The 17,850-nt window shown below is 38.4% G+C and overlaps 1 protein-coding gene across 2 annotated transcripts in view; it reads right to left on the bottom strand.

Annotated features, from left to right (window-relative positions):
* Window positions 1-17,850, bottom strand: part of sbf2 (SET binding factor 2) — a 113,357-nt gene that overhangs the window by 40,651 nt on the left and 54,856 nt on the right. For both annotated transcript variants that reach the window (XM_030130811.1, XM_030130812.1), the window contains exons 12-17: window positions 17,577-17,705; window positions 17,196-17,294; window positions 16,498-16,702; window positions 16,257-16,366; window positions 15,165-15,314; window positions 8,946-9,014 (exon numbers count right to left, since the gene is read on the bottom strand). In XM_030130811.1, coding sequence (XP_029986671.1) covers window positions 8,946-9,014; window positions 15,165-15,314; window positions 16,257-16,366; window positions 16,498-16,702; window positions 17,196-17,294; window positions 17,577-17,705 — 762 coding nt within the window. The remainder of the gene's footprint in view (window positions 1-8,945; window positions 9,015-15,164; window positions 15,315-16,256; window positions 16,367-16,497; window positions 16,703-17,195; window positions 17,295-17,576; window positions 17,706-17,850) is intronic.

Below are 17,850 nucleotides of genomic sequence, written 5' to 3'. Positions count from 1 at the left end.
CACACAGGGTGGGGAAGCAAAATTTACAATATTTTGAGACAGGGATTGAAAGACAGTGTATGACCAATTAGTTTATTGAAAGTCATGAGAATTTATTTGCCACAAGAAAATTTCCATAATAGAAAATGTTTTTATTCTATGTGTCCTCCTTCTTTCTCAATAACTGCCTTCACACGCTTCCTGAAACTTGGGCAAGTGTTCCTCAAATATTCGGGTGACAACTTCTCCCATTCTTCTTTAATAGTATCTTCCAGACTTTGTCGTAATAGTTTTGCTCATAGTCATTCTCTTCTTTCCATTATAAACAGTCTTTATGGACACTCCAACTATTTTTGAAATCTCCTTTGGTGTGACGAGTGCATTCAGCAAATCACACACTCTTTGACGTTTGCTTTCCTGATTACTCATATGGGCAAAAGTTTCTGAAAAGGTATGGATAATAGTGTTAGGTATGATTATGACATCAATATATGTTTGGTTTCAAAACAATTGACGTAGTGCCTGGTGAGAAAAAACAACTAAATGTTCATTGTAAATTTTGCTTCCCCACCCTGTATATATACACACATACACACACACATATAAATATACATACATACATACATACATATACACACATACATGCACACATGCATACATATACACATCCACATATATCATATACACATACACCTGCATATACATACATACATATATATGCATATACACACATTACATACCCATGCGCGTACACTTACATATACATGTACAAATTCATATATACACTGTTACATACATACACATATACATTCACATAGGCTTCTCTGCCTCTAATCCCTATGCCATATCAATAAGTAAAGGAAAACAGTCAGTAATGATAATTATCAATTATAACTGCTAAACAAAATATTTTTGTACATTTTCTTATACTGGATAATATTTGGACTTTGCTTGAGTTCCTCACTTCGATTGTTCCATAGCTTAATACCAGAAATTGATAAACAAAAGCTTTTTAAGGTTGTTGTCCTATTTTGATTTTGAAGTTATGTTCCCCTCTTAACTGATAACCTCCCTCCGGATTTCTAAAATTTTTTTTGGATATTTTCTGTTAGACAATGCACATCTTTTATACATTATTCTTTTAAAAAAAAAAATATTATATCCTTATTTGGAATGGACATGTAAATACGTCATCATAGCAACTTAGTAAAAAAAAAAAAAAATGCAAATGACCTTCTAGTTTTTTATACAGTATTCTTAAAGGGGAAAAGTAGACGTGAATCATTATAGTCTCATACATTGGCAGTCGTGGATCAACAGCCTGTAATGTTTTGACTGAAGAAAACATGCCCCCTTTCTGAAACATTTGTGCTGATTCCTGATCTCACTGCTGCCCTCCTTATGGGCTGTCACACTTATTCACTACTGGGTATTTGCATCAAGTAGGGTCTGGGCTGCAGGAAGTGTGGCTTGAAAAGTTTGGCAAATTGCTGGGAAAGAGTAGGAAAACCGAAAACAAGTGAGCCATGGGATTTCAAGTGATATTAATCATCCTGTGTAAGTCGTAACAGATAACATTCCCTAATGGAGTACCAGACCACCCCTCTTTCTCACTGTGTCTGGATGTATTTGGAAGCAGTGCTGGTTGTTTTGCATTAGTTTGCACTGAAGAGTAAAGCACCTGCTGCCTGCGAAAACAGCTCCTGACGAGAACACACAGTGCTCAGCTAAAGGCACTGAAGCTGATCCATACAGTGTAACATGTAGAAAATACCGCAGTGCAAGCCTGGGAAAGAATATCACACCGCAAATCACACGGTCTCAACCAGAATAACAGCGTGCCAATAAATGACCAGCCACAAGTCTCCATTCACCATCAGTCCATCTCCTCGCAGACGCTGAAGGACACGTGCAAGGCTCAAGGCTGTTATTCGATTAGCTTCTGATTTCTTTCCCCAGAGTCTGACACAATACAGTGGTTTCTATTATCACATTGAGTTTTCCTTAGGAGGATGAGAATTGGACTGGTTACTGTAATTATAAGAGACAGGAACCATAACAGATCTACTCCCAGTGTGATGGGCCAGAACCCAAAAGAGGAGAGAGCTGGGAGGACGGGGGCCAAAAGACAGCCAATACCCATACAGCAGTTAGCGAGTAGCACAGTCTTATTATATATGGTGCAGAAGTATCTGTGATTTGACACATTTTTAAACAAATTCAAGGCAATTACAACTTACTGGATTACAACTGAGTAATGTGTGAAGATTCATAATAAATGTAGACTACACACTGAAACATGCTCAAACATGTTCTTCTTACACAACTGCAGTTTCCGGCTAGTTGTCTCGTAATGTTAGATTTCAAAATCAGAAACGCTTTTTCGGGAAATGTAGCATTGCTGAGTTCAGCAGATTTTCAACTGTTCAAGGTGTTCAAATGAAAAATGTAAGACCTCCTGATGATGATACATCAAAAACACCCCTTTGACCGAAATATATGAAAAATATTTACAGTACAGATGACATAAAACACAGAGTTTTAAATTTTCTTCTGTTAGTAATATTAAATTAAAGAATATTGATTTAAATACACGCTGTGAACTATTTCAATACAGGTGATAAGACCAGGGGCTAAAAAATCAAGTCAGTACCAAAGTGTTAAAAAGTACAGTTGGTATCTTCAAACCTGCCCCATATTAAAACAACTTTACAACAGAAATAAACACATTCACAGCATAGTAAAAACTAGGACCAAGGCTCCTGTAGTCCAATGGTACATTTAAAGACATTAATTGACATTCGTTTGACCTTTCAAGGTCACGGCACCAAATGAAAGCCCATATGTGAATTCCTTTCTATTGCCAACAGTAATTATATCAATATTTTCAACTATTTTGAGGTTACAGCACTTTGAAATATGTCCAGTTATAAACCAATGGGGATTTTTTAAATTTCAGAAATTCATATAAAATTCAAAAATCAATATTTCTCAAATCTTTGAACAAACTTGGTAGACCTTACCCCAATGGACATCTGCTATGAATTCCAATTGATTCCAGCTAACGATTTTGGAGAGGAAGTTTTTTGAAAAACTGCTTATGGACGGATGGATGGACAGCTATAGATAACAAAAGCCCATTGGACCTTCGGGCTGCTGGACTAAAAAAAGGAGCTTGGTCACTTGAGTTAATTTCTCTGTTCATGCCAGCTGTATGGGTTTGCATTTTTATATAATTCAGCTGTTTAAAATACAATACAATATGATGTAATATACTTTATTGTCCCCTTGGGGAATTTTCCTTCAGGCATAGTGTATACTGCAAATAATAACACACAAATTAAAATGCAGTATAATAGATACAGTACATGAACAGTGCCCCATAGGTGGAGAACAAGTGTATGGACAGATTTATAATAAATAAATAAATAAATAAATAAATGAATGAATAAATAAATAGCTTCAATTTATAGCAAGACTTAGTTATGCATATTTATGGGGCGTAGCCACTGAGAGTCTGCTGATAATCCTTTATTCAGGTTCTACTGGTACCAAACACATGTTTAGCTCCCACAGTTTTTCTAGTCCACACCAAGTAGTTCCAGGCAGGTTCATCGGTCAGTCGAGTCATACATTAAGCTTCACATCTACACTTGAACTCTATCTCTTGCTCCTCTATCTTAAAACCACTGACTAAGTACAGGTTTCAACATAACGGAGCCAACCCAGCCTTGCAGTAGATCATCTGACAACATTAGGAGGACATGAGCGCTTGATTTTTTTTTTAGATTGATTGTTTTCTAACAGGAGATAGAGATGATTACAACAGTTTTGCTATCATCAGGGGAACAGAATACACCCTTAGATGAGCATGACAATCGGGCCAGAAAAGACTGAATAAAATGACGAAGATGAATGTTCTGTGGCTGGAGATGGCTTGAGGGGAGGCTGCACTGTGACCAAACCTTGCATTGCTAGAGGTAACAGACAAACAGAGTAGATCTAGACCGGTCCACAGGCCGCACACAGAGGCCAAACCAAGTATTAAGATGAATGAGCCGCGAGCATAAATAAAAGTGACAAATAAGATAAGAAGAGATGTAATAGTTCTCTGTCACAAGAGTGTGTTATGCATCTTGGAGCAGATGTTGCGTGGGTGTGTGTTTGTGTGTGTTTGAGTAGGGGGTGATTTGTGTGAGTGATCTGTCTGTCTATACTCTGCCTGGCTGTTCTCCGTTGACACGTTAGATATGTGCAGGTCATTTTGACCGAGGTCATCATTTTATAATTCAGGGACAGATGGAAAAGAAGGAGGATGAGACAGGAGAGGATAAAGGAAAAGAGAAGGGAGGAGGAAAAGAAAGAAGGGAAGTGAAGATGAAGGGGATGGAGGGAGTAGAACAATATCAGACGTAGTTGACTGCGTGACGACTAGTGAAGAGGACGAATGCAGGGTTGACTGAGAAAGGGTTAAAAAAAAAAAAAAAATCACAGAAAAAAAAACACAAGAGGAGACAGAAAATAGAAAATGTTGCAAACAGGTCAGAGAAAAGACAGTTATCTTGGATTTGGGATCTTGTGTTGAACTTGGGGACATGATCCCAACGTTGACAAGTGTGATTGAATGTGGCCTCAAACATCAGCTGGACCTTCATACAGCATCCCATGTGTCAACTGTGTCTCTCGCAGACTGAGAGATGGTGGTACATGTCGTCACTGAGAAAAGCGTATATTCTCTTAAATCTCGGCTTATTGGCTTGTATGTAGACACTGAGTAAAAGCCCTGTATCTGATATGTCACCAGCCTCGGGGCAGCGACATTATTTACAAGTGTTTTGGAAGCATTCGTAACATTCCTAAGACGTAGATAGAAAAACAGTCATTATTTTTGGTCATGTTCTCTGTGGGAATGCATGCCTGACCTGTACACAATCCATCTCATTTTTACAACTCTAAATGAGGAAAACTACCAGCATCCTAAAAGCATGAAAAAAAGCCTCTGTTCAAACAATGTATTTACAAAACTCAGTCACGTAAAGCAAACAGAGAACATAATGTTGCGAGTTAGGCCGTAAAAAAACAAACCGATCATGGGGCTCATAGGCCACAACTGTGTAAAAACACGACATGCGAGTAACATAAATGCTCCACAACAAAGTAAACACAGATACGGTAAGTCAAGAGCTGGACATTTCTGGGCTATACAAGGGTCATACAGTACGTCATTTCCTCAGTGAGACATGTTGGAGAGCAAATTCGACAAAGTGAGCTGCCAAATCCCCCCTGCATAAACTATGGCTGAAAGAATGCTAACAGTCAAGTGTTCTTGCTGTGTAAGTCATCCTGAATTGTGTTTGGGTTTTTACGTGCTGCTGTTTTCCCCCCGCAGAGACATTTACACTGGTGACACATTCAAATTCAAGAAATATCACCTGGGAGCGCAAAGGGCAGAATAACAACTGCCCCAGACGTCAATGACACCTGTTAATCTTCTGATAAACCTCCTCCTCTAGATAACAAATGCCAGTACAACTGACCATAGATTAGACAATCAAAGCAAAATGGAAAATCTCACCTCTAACAAAAGATGCTGTATAGAGGTCGTGTAGCTTTTAGATGAACTTTTCCTCTTATGATGGAGACAACAAGATATTTTTGTAAATCAGTTCTACCTTTTTTGTGATTTAAAGTCTGAAAAATCCTCTAAGTGTGTTACCATGAGTGCATCAGAATAAGACAAACATCCAAGGGGGTCAAACTGAGGGTAATTTGGGAATACAAAACAACTGGACATAGAATGTGGGTCAACAGCATAAATGGTTCAGTGTTAACGTAAAGCGAGGATAAAAACTAACACTGTCTTTTCAGAAGACCAGATTCTGGATTCTGGGAGCAGACTACTGTAGTGAGGGGGTTCCCATGTTCTCTGACCTGAAGACTTCAGGACCATGGGGACAAAACCACTGTAAGCATGAACACAGTGGAAGTCTGGCCAAGAATACCAAACAGGGAATTGACCAATGTCTGACTCCTGAACTTAAACTAACAATCTTTAATGTGGGGAAACTCAACAAGGAAAACAGTTTCTTGCCTGATGTTTGGCAGGCGGTGGCAGTCAGAAAACACCATGTGGACACTGATACTACTGACACAAAATCATCAGCTAATTTATATATGAAGTTAGAGGTTGTGAAATGTCTAGAACATAAAAATAAACTTGATGGAAATGAAAAGAAGCATAGTAGCTTTGCTCATGGCTGCGAAACTAGTTCAAATTTAACCTCCAGATTCAGAAAAGTGGGTTAGTACAGGAAACAATTTTGAGAAGGTCAATGATTCAATCCACAGTACAAACAGACTGCTGACTTGGAAAAACTTTAAAATCATTTTCCTTGTGGTATTTACAACCAGGAAAGCTTTTTCTTAAACAATGGAACAAAGCAGTGCAACACCATACTCCACTGCTGCACACTCATACCACTTTTAAAGTCATTTTCTGGTGCAATAACCACAGATTTCATATGTAGGCTAAATTGTCTGTCAAATTCAAGGTCTGGCTGATCATTTGTCAAGGCTACATAACAGTATGTAATCTGCATAGCTGCTCATATGCACAGGCAATGGTTACAAGACCATGCTAGCAACGTCGCTCTGAGGTAGTTACATAAGATTTATGTTATAATAGAGATGGGGGGTCGTGGGGGCTTCTGAAAGATGATATGCCACATTTTGGATATTTTAGATGGTTGTAAAAACAACTGCTTGCTTTCTGCACCAACTTATTGTACATACCGTCCTTGCACATGCTGTACTAGAAGAAATGAGACATCCAGTTCACGTTACGTAAAGATACACTGTACATACTCAAATATGTATAGAAAACTACTATAGAATCATAAAAGTCTAATTTACCGCATCCAGGAAAATTCTAAAATGGTATCAGTGGTGTGAAGTCAGGATCACGCTTTGCCTCTCAGTCCACGCCCATGATGACAGCTGCTGGGAACAGTTGAGATGCTCCATTATCGAGCTTTGTTTTTCTCACATTTCCAGCGCATGATCCTTGCACCAGTAAACCAGTGATTACAGAATAATTTTGGCAAATTCCCCCCTGACCTCACTTTGCTTTTCACCCTTTGCATGAGGTAAAGCCCAAGCTTGTCACTAGTTCCAGTCATCTGTAAATCACAAGGAAAAAATCTCTCAAAATATCCCCATTTCTAATTAGTGTCAGAGCCTTACAGTCTGCTAAAATAGCAGAAAATCACTCCATTGTGTAATATTAAGGATTAGCAATAAATCAAAACAGTTAGGACACTGAAAAACTTTATGGTGGTGTATTTTGATTTTATGGTTCAAAAAGCATGAACCCTGCTGTGACATAGTGACACAATTACTTCATTTTCAATGCTGGTGGCAGTAAGGAGAGACAAGAAAAACAAAGTTACATCAGTCTGGGGCATGTGAACTAGATGAGTCATTTGGTGGACAAGAGGGAGACAGATCCCAGTCCAGTCAATCAGGCCATGGAACTGGTACCTGACAACAAGCCAATGCATCCAGTTGTGTCTATCCCCATGGTAACAAGCAAACTGTGGAGACATAGCTGTGGTGAGTGCTGCAGCCACCCAGTGTAGGTTTGCAAACCCCAGGCTACAGATGTCCTTTCAGACTTCGCAGGACACCCTATTATTCACATGCTCCAGGATAAGCAAAGGTCAAAGGTTGGGAAACCTATTTTCTGGGTTACGCTTCTCCTGTAGTGCAACGTGTAGCATCTCACCAGGCTTCAATGGTAATGTTCTTTTTACATTTGTCCGGTCGGGCAAGTGGGACAGAAATACACTTATCTAAAGTAAATGTAATAAAAAAAGAAGAAATAAATAAACTGAGACTCTGCACGGGGGGACTACAAAATGATGACAACAAATGCCATAATGCCATAATATAGTTTTATATTGTGACAAATATCATTACAGTGAACATTTCTATTTTGTCTTCAGGGTTTATTTTGTTTACTTTGTCATCTACACTTCCAAAACAACTTACAGTTGGATTCAATTAATTTAACTCAATATTGAAATTTTTACCCATTATTGCTTTTAAATGCTCTAACTCTAGATTTCTGAAATACTTCTCACATTCTGACCATAAATAAACATTTTAAACCACATGTAACAGTATGGTTTCTTCATTTCCCTCATGACCTATAATCTGTAGATGTGGTGTGTCCCAGTATTTTTATCCATATAGTGCAGCTCAATCCTCAGCAATCATCAACTACGGAAAAAAAGTGATGTGTTTAATTCTTTGTTACCACTTGCTTAAGTGAGCATCTAGATTTACTGGCCTGATGGTTTCTCCTGATTTCAGCAAGTAATTTAAGAGTAATTTAAGACTTTTAAATGTCATTAAGAAGGCAATTTAAGACCTATTTGAAAACCAAAATGTCAAAAAAGTATGAAGAAGCATTTCATGACCAAGGTGCAAAGTCAGCAGGCTTCAGCAAATGAAGTAGTACTGGTGTCAAACCAGATTTTGGTTGAACTTTCACTTACCCATATCAGAGCATGTGACTGATGTTAATAAAAGGGATTAATAGTATAAACTTCTAGAAGTCGCTATCTTTTCTGAACCAGGCTGATACAGTTTGTATTAGTGTTGGTTTAGGGTTTTTTTCTGTAGCAATGTGAAAAGAAGAAACCATCATAATCCAGTCAATGTTCCTTGATTTATTTTTTTTTTGTTTCAGACTTTTTAAGAACCTGCAGAAGCTGTGACATGAACTATCCATAACGAGGTCTGTGGGTCTGTGGGACATGAGTATCGAGGACACAGTTTCTGGAAATACATATGGCTTATTGAGTTGAACTGATCCACTGGACCCTGCAGTGTAACCATACCCAAATGAGAGTAGCTGAAGCATTAAACTGATCTCATATACATCTTTCTGTGAATTTTCTTACCCTGTAAAAAGCTGTTGACAGGGGCAGCAATGCAGAAGCCACAGTGTACTCCTCTGAGCTGGAACAGTCCTGTGGGTCAAACAACAGGGGAGAAGTGAGCGCAAGGCAGGACACAGTGGGACACTGGTTATGCAGCTTTGTGAACACCTTTCTTCAGCAGAAGCCCAAAACAATCAGTACAGGTTCCCAACAGAGAGGTCATACACTGTGGGGTTACAGGGAAACCTCAGCCTCAAAACTTGTGCATTAGTTCTGAAGAAGATCCACTTTGTTAAAGGAATGTGTAAAAACTGATGTGTATTCCATAGCAATGAGGGGGCAAATTATTTATCTTCATTGACTTCCTGTTACATAAAGACACTCTGTCAGTGTCAGAAAAAGGTCTGCCAAACCACTCATTTTTCTGGACACATGCTTTCAATAGCTTTATATAATCACTGCTTTGATACAAATGTTGAAGTGATCCTGTTATCAATTTATTGGTAATTTTATGTTTTGCATTGTTGAACTACATTTCCATATAAATCTATTTGAAGCAAATCATCCAGTTATTTTGGCTATAAAACACCATGTTCATTTTTCAAGCTGCTATGACAACCCAGAAAGCAAAATTGAATTGTTTTATTTGGTTTATTGACTCACAGAATATTTGGAAATATTTGCTTTTTGACCTTTACTCGCATCGCCAAAGTGTCTTTGTATTTGGGATTGTTTCAGGTCAAAGAGGCAGTGCTTAATGATGCTTTCAAGAGAATAGTATAAAGAAGAATAATACATTAAGAGGCTTAGGGCATGGGATTTAGGGGCCCTTACCAAAACTTACTTACAGAGATTACAGAGAATGATGAAAACAAGGAAATGCAAGAAAAGGGAGCGAGTTGGACTTAAAAATACTTCATTCACAGGAAATTGGTACTTATGCTTGGTGAGCTTTGTTGGGATTTGTTTGTTGAACTTTGTAAATGAGAATGGCCAGAGGAAACTTGATTTAAGACCATGTAGAAACAACAGCACTGATTCTGACCCGGTGCAGCACCTCATAACCCTCAGAGGACCTAAGAGCCAGAAAACATGTGCATCACTTATATTTTCTTTCTTTTTCAGTATCATCTGTCTTTTTATGTCATGCAAAAATGCAACACACACACACACACACACACACACACATAAATCTTAAAGTCATGACTCAGTTTTTTTCTTAAAGAATGCAGCATACGATTAAAAGTCTTTAATTTTGGGCGGTAGAGATACGGAGAGGAATGTTTCACTTTCTGATAGTGGTCTGTATTGGGGCCTCTGTTACCGCTATTCCTTGAAAAAAAAAGAAACACAAGAATGTACAGAGGGGAGAAAATGCAAAACACAAGTTCCACAGCTACACATGAAAGCCTGGCCCCCTGTGGACTGAGCAACATACTTTCTGTTTTATTTTTCTTGTCGCTTGTGTTTTTCTTTGCAGTTATTTGGGCTGTGGTAAAATGTTCCAGTTTGGAGCAGCACCAAAGTATTGTTTACCAGCATCCTTAACAATGCTGCAGGTCACAGGAGTTCATGGACCCCAGTCTAAATAGAACAACAAGTGGAAACACACGGGCAGAAAGTGTTAATATTTCACAAACCGGTATTATTCTGACAAAAAGAGTAAAGTTTGTGAAGTTTGTTAGTTGTTTCGAAACAGAAATTTATCAGTTCTTCCAGTCAAAAGTCAGGATTCAGATGAAGATGCCCAGATATCAGTGGAAAAGGGAGGATGATTCAATACAGTTCTATGTTACAAAAAGTAGACATTATCAGGTTTACTTAAGACATATTTATTATCACCTCCAATCCTTTACTTTATCTCCTGTACACATACTGTGAAGCTGAGAGGTGTCTTTGGACATCGGCTACCAGAGCAAACAAATAAGCCCAACAAATCTGCAGTGGGTCTGAGATGAGACTGAATGAACATTTAAGTTTAAGAGGACACCCCACTGCCTTCTTTTCCTCCCATTATTTACTGTAAGTCTCACCGTGTTACCCTCATTCTAGAGAGTGAATGAGTTATAATTGTTATGATGACTAACACAGCTACTCTGTGGGCGACACGTATACAGCAAAAGAAAACAAGAAGCACATTCACATGACAGAAACGTTACAGGGTGTGAACAAACGGCAGCTTCCTGTGTGGAGATGTTCGCACTTCCAGGAAAGCTGGGAGATGAACGGCATTACGTTTATTAGACTTCTACTGTAATGTATGTGCAGGAAATTCTTAATAGAAAGGCCATTATTGTAAATAGAGTCTACAGTAACAGACAGAGGAATGAGCCTCACAGTTTATTTCTGTGCTGTTAGGAGGACAAACAATAAACAAAGATTATATGACAAGAGCATAAAATCTAATTAATGCAGATGTTCACCTGGTCGTACTGGTGGACATCGTAGAGAAACAGATATCTGAACATGGGAATGATACCCAGTGCAGATTCCCAGTGTCCACATTACGTAAGGCAGTACATCAAGGACACTATGGTGGACAGAGGCCATGTTCTCACAGTAAGAAGCTAGTTTATGGGTTGAAAAATGTAAAAAAAAAAAGTAATGAAGTCATTCACTCACTATTAAAGGAGATGTTTAAAATGATTAACAGGCAGAGGCAGCAGAGGAAATAGCAACTAGGAATAAAACTATTTGCTGTACACTAGCCTGTGGACTCTGAGGGCATACAGGGCACAAATCCAGTGAGCAGACCCACCAGTTCATCAGTGCAGAGTCCATGGATCTGCAATTCAGACAAAACATCTGCGTCTAACGTGTGTTCTTGCATAGTGTTACACATCAGCTCAAGACCATGCAGAACTCATGGGCTCCATGCCTTTGCAGCAGCTTTCCATGAACCTCCCGCCCTAATCCCCTCTCACAGTAAACTGCCACTCAGAGTGTGCTTTTGAGCACCATCATGAGGCCCTCGGCCATGAGAGAGCAGAGCACAGAGGGCTCATAATCCTATCTGACAGGAAATGGTTGGGATGCCAGGATACATCCACAGCAGGACGCATTCCCCCACATGGCTTGCGCAACATTTACTTCCAAAATCTGGAGTGCTGAGGAGCACACACACACACACACACAAATAAATGTGCAATTAAGTCAAAAGCTTAATGAGGGTCATTATTTTGAGTGATTCATGGCAGACACACTGCACAGATAAAAGCAGTACAACAGAAGTTTACACAGGAAAAGTGCGTCACTGTAAACCACCTATACATAGAATGCATTAACATATTTACAGGCATTGTACGCTCCAAAAAATGTACAAAAGAAAAACATATTAACAAGTGGTGACATGTTACAGTACCACCTGATCCTAATGTCCTAACCTTTGGCCTATTGTACATTTTTGTATAACATTCTTCTTCCTGCAGCTGTGCTTCCCTATGAAGCTTTAAAAAGAAATCACTGATGTGGTCATGCAACCAGGCAACAAACCTGTCATTTAGCCTGAAGTTGACAGTTAAACGATAGATGTTGTAACTGTGAGAATAATAATGATGTCGTTGGGAAGCAATGTGTCACATCAACGCACTGGCCAGAACTCTTAATGAGGCATCATGTTGTCATTGCTCAAAGAGCAAGCAACATTTTTTACAGAATAGGTCACTTTGGCTTTGTTAAACACTGAACAATCTCTTACACACACCCAACAGTACACGGCTGCTGGCAACGGTGCTCACTAATGTCATATCTGGGGTTCTTATGTGGCTCAGCGTTGAAACAAAGGGCAGAGAGCACAATATGAAACTAATTACTGACCCAGCAATTTACTATTTATATTTGTTTCACAGCTCATTGGAGAGAAATCCATCACACTGAGCAAAAGGAATGAAAGCCAGGACAAAATACCAGGATGTTAACATGAAGAAAGGAGAAAAAAATCTAAATGTGTGTGTGTGTGTGTGTGTGTGTATATGTGTATATATATATATATATATATATATATATATATATATATATATATATATATATATATATATATATATATATATATATATATATATATACATATATATATATATATATATATATAAATGAAAACAAAGTGCACCTACAGAAAGGCTTGCTATCTTCTGTCATGTAAGTAATTAAATCTCTTTTCCACATGTGTAACTGCTATTTCAAAGTTATTTATGCTAATTGTCATTCATTTTTTATTGTGTAATTACAGTATAGATTATTAATCTTGTACCATTGCTGTACAATATGTGTGGTACAGACTTGTAAAAGTTTGCACTTTAGAAATCTGCGGTTAATGTCAATACTCTAATTCCAAACAGACTGAAACAAAAAGCAGAGAAGACACAGAAAGCATCTGCACTTCTCCAGATGTGCATGATAATTACAGGTTTTACTCAAAGATCGTCCTTGCCAAAACAAGAACTGACCAGAACATCCATTTCACATTTATCCCCTCGTGGCAGCCTTTAGGGGGCTTGGCTGCAATGTTCATCATTTTGTGTTAAAGTTAATTTCACATCCAGCTTTGCATGTGTTTTATTACAAAACAATCTTCAGGCTCACCTGTTTTCAAAAGCCCTTGGAAAAAACCACTTGGTAATTTTATTTACTCACTCTTACCATTGTGCCAACAAAAGCTGTCAAACTAGTATTTGATTTCAACACAAAAAAGCAACACTATTTGTAAGAAAACAGTGCTATAAAAGGTGACCCAGCATGCAGCCCTGCACTGATACTGGCTTAAAAAGAAATCTTTGACATCGCTCACCAAACCCCTGTGAAGGCAGAGGCAAACTCAGACTGACAGATGTTATGCAGCACATGAGGAATGATGCTACAAGTTTTTCTTTTCAGACCTTCCAGAATTCAAGGAAATACAAAGGATGTAGATCTATAGCCTTGTGACACAGACATTTGCACTAAGCTCCAGTTTGGCCCGTTTCATAATTACGGAACAAATGACACGTCAAATGGCCTTGTGTGTCCCAGCAGATGTGGGATTAATTCTATCATTTGGCGGGAAAAGAAGAATGAGTGGAATCCAGTGTCACTCCATAAAAGCTGCACTTTGTGAAGACTGCTTGAAAGTATTAAAAAATGCCCTGGTTAGAGCTAATTCAACATAGTAAAAAACTGGAGGAACTACCAATAAAGACCTGGCTGCTCTCGTCCAGTGAAGCCTCAGTGACACTTTATGAGCTGCACAAAAACACATTACTTATTTGCACTGACAAGCAGCTGAAGAATGAGGGCACCGAGAAGAGACAGCACAGTATCTGACAAACAATGAGCGACAATGATGGGATTAAGTCTTACAACATGCTATCAAAGTGATCTGACAAACACAGAGGATTTACAAGTTGTACTTATTCTGTTGTACACTACAGCCCCAGTTACAGATATTTTCCTAAATCAGAACCAGTTTTTACTATTTAACCCATAAAGACCCAAACACCCATGTCTATCTAAACCATCTACTGATGTAACTGTTTAATGCCTGTTGATCCACTAATCCTATCAATATATGTAAATAATTGGTGTCAAATGCAGTTTGTCATCTTTTCATGGTCATCAGATATGACCCATTTGGACGTTCAGAGGCTCTGTAGTGAACGTGGAAACACCATCATCTTCTACAACACTGATTCACCAGTAAAACCCATGGAGTTGGATCAATGACAGTGGATGGAAACACTTGGTTTCAGCTTACTGAAAAAGTCACTTTTTCTTGAGTTTTCTCTGTTTCTGATTTAATAACCTCAACTTTAAATTAAGCTTTTATGAACATCTACATGATCGGTAAATTGAATATAGGAAAATACTTGATTTCTATGAAAAAAACAGAAAATACAGAAGATAATATTACAATAAATGATGATAGATCACTTAATGAAGGTTAAATATAGAGAAAAAATCCTTTGGGAACTGCCATAAAAGTAACACCAGGCCCTTATAGGTTAAATTAGAGGTTCAGAGCTAAATGATTTACATGTTTAACCACATATATGTAACTGAAATGTTATCACTTTGGTCTTTTTAAATGTTAGACTTATATTGATTATTGTTATTTAACCCATAAGATGATGGACTAACTGACGCACAGGTTTGAAGCAGGTTGGTTGTCTTTCTTTTTGAATATCATGTCTTAATATGAATGTTTTCATCAGTTTCCAGTGTACAAAAAGGGGAAAGTGGGACTTGTATTTCTGCGATTTGACTCACCTGAATAGCACAGTTCATCATCCGAATGATGTAGTCAAACTGTTGATGATCCAATATTGCGCGGTTCTGCTGGACGTGAAGACTCAGCTCCTCAGTCAGACACTGTCGGGCTGCTTTGCCTTTAAGGGCACGAAGTGCAGCCGGCAGGGTCTGTTAATGGAAATGTTAATAAAGAGGAATATATTACACATTCTTTCACTGTGACTTGGTCTTAAACGTCTAAGTGATCACAGTCTACAAATGGGTTTTGATTTAACAGAATTTAACTGAAAATTGTGAATTTATACTGTTTTTCAGCACTTCCGCATGCATTCAGCTTCTGTACATATACCGTATTGGAAATCTGATCTGATTCTGATTTTATCTAATCTGCCCCATGACAACACTGAGGCTAGACTAAATTTTTTCTTATTATATAAATTATTCAGTGCATTTTTTGACTGTGAGAAAACAGACCTTTGTTTTATTGCAACAGCATAAAAAGTACTGCATCATTTAACCTACAGTTTTTAGTACAATGCATGAAATACATGAAATAGGAATGCTGCAGGCATGTATAAGTTCTTCCAGCACCTTCATATGGTTAATGCTATTCACAGAAACCATTTGGCAGTGCAGGATTTACAGCCTCATGGGGGGTTGAGAGGATGTATGCTATACATTCTTTCATTTGCACAGAAATGCAGGCCTGGGTTATATAACTCAAAAATAAAGCTAGTGGGATGTATAAAGTACCTGGTAAAAGTATCATTTAAAACACATTGGATGCAAATTGGACTGAATGTTCAAGTATAACGTCTTTTGCAGGGTTACATACTGAAGGGATTTTTAGAGGCAAAGTGAAAGAACTGAATAACCTCAAGTCATTAATTATAAAGGTTTGCAAGACTTCAACATGGACTCAGAGAATTAATATTAAGTCCACTCTCATCCTGTCTATTTGTCAGCTGGGAGGTATTAGGATGTGATCATGTGGAGAGATGTAGAATCCAGCAGGTCTGCTGGATGTGTTACACAAATGATAGGTGCCTCCAGCTGATGAGACAGTCCAACAGTTGATTAACAGCAATGATGGATGACAACATGCATCACCTTTTCTGTCTCCAGGGTCTTGTTGTCAAAGATGAAAGAAATGCAGCTCCTCACCACCTCCAGCCTACGAGCGCTGTTAAACACAGAGCCACCTTTGCCCATAATAGACACTGTAATAATTAAAAAAACAAGCAAAAAACGGATTAAGTAAAGGACAACAGCACAGTAAACCTACAGTTTGTCAATCAGACCACTACGTAAAGATTCAAGAGTATGCACTGCAGTTTAAAGTAGTTCATACCAACAGGGGGTCCGGCAGGTACAACACACTTCTTCTCAGGTCGTGTGACAGCAGGTGCACTGCTGTGCTTGGCCACACCCTCCTGCAGCAGCTTCTCCACCTTTGCATCTTCCAACAGGGGGAAAGGTACCTGGTGCACCCGCAGGTGTGATCCCTCTGACGGCCGAGGCACTTTCTGAAAAGCCATGTGGGGGTTTGGGTTCTCCTGTGGTACACCAAAGACAAATGAAATGATTAGGATACCAGGACACTTAAGTGATGAACTACAGGAGAAGCATCACTGTAGACTCTGGAACACACCCTGACAGAGAAAAGACTTAATTTACTATTTGAGTTATTTGGACACAACATGATTTTCGGTTTATATAATAATTACTATTATAATGCCTGTATTGACTAAAACATATTACAATCATAGTTCACTCACAACTTCCTTACTTGCTATCATTAAATAGTAATTAGGAGGTTATTGAAGGGGAAACTTAGTTAAGTCTGGTAGTTATGGTTATACAGAAAACAGCATATGGTTATGGTTACACTTTTTAATGGCTAATAAATAGCTAAAATGCTACTAATATGTACGTACGTAGCTGTGGTATGTTAGCTGTGGTTTAGGAAGCCGCTAAACACATGAAAGACATGTGAAAATGAGTCTATTTGTCCAACAGAACAGAGTAGCTGGAAAGTGCAACTCTTACATTTTTGTACAGTTGCTCAGAGAGTTCTCTGATGTGCTTCTGCAGCCTGGCAGGATTGATCTCCTCTTCTTTAAAGGTGTCAATGTCTAAGGCCACCAGCTGTAAAATAAAACAGCACACACAAAACAAAAACATTACTAGCGCAGAAAGGACAGGACGACCTTCATAGGTTTCCCTGAACAATAGTACTTGAATAACTTGATATTAAACAGATCCAGTAGCAAACAGAAGCAACATTAAATACACAGTTTAGCCTTTTGCTGTTTGTTTGAAGACCCAAATGAACAGTTAGAGAATACTAATGATAATTTATGAAGTGAAAGAAAATAAGAAGTGAAGGGTATCAAGTCCTGCTGGAAGTAGAGTGTCATGGTACAGTACCTCATCAAAGAGATCACAGGCTCGGTAAGGCGGACCTCTCTCTGAGACAAAGCCAGCGAAGGCCATGCCATCCAAAACCTTGGTCAGGAAATCATTCTCAATGAGGCCTCGCTGGCCCAGGAAGGCAGTCTGGGTAATGTCAGAATTAGAATAGTTACAATCCCACACAGATGGAAGCAATATAATCGTGTAATCTTGTTCATATGGATATACTGTAGACTGAAAGCAAACATGGTAATCACAGCCATTTTTAGAATATGATTTGAAAAAAAAA

Source organism: Sphaeramia orbicularis, chromosome 3 (genome assembly GCF_902148855.1).
Source record: "Sphaeramia orbicularis chromosome 3, fSphaOr1.1, whole genome shotgun sequence".
In the NCBI taxonomy this organism is placed as follows: domain Eukaryota; kingdom Metazoa; phylum Chordata; class Actinopteri; order Kurtiformes; family Apogonidae; genus Sphaeramia; species Sphaeramia orbicularis.
The sequence above is the reverse complement of the archived record's forward strand: the minus strand, read 5'-3'. Positions and strand labels throughout refer to the sequence as shown.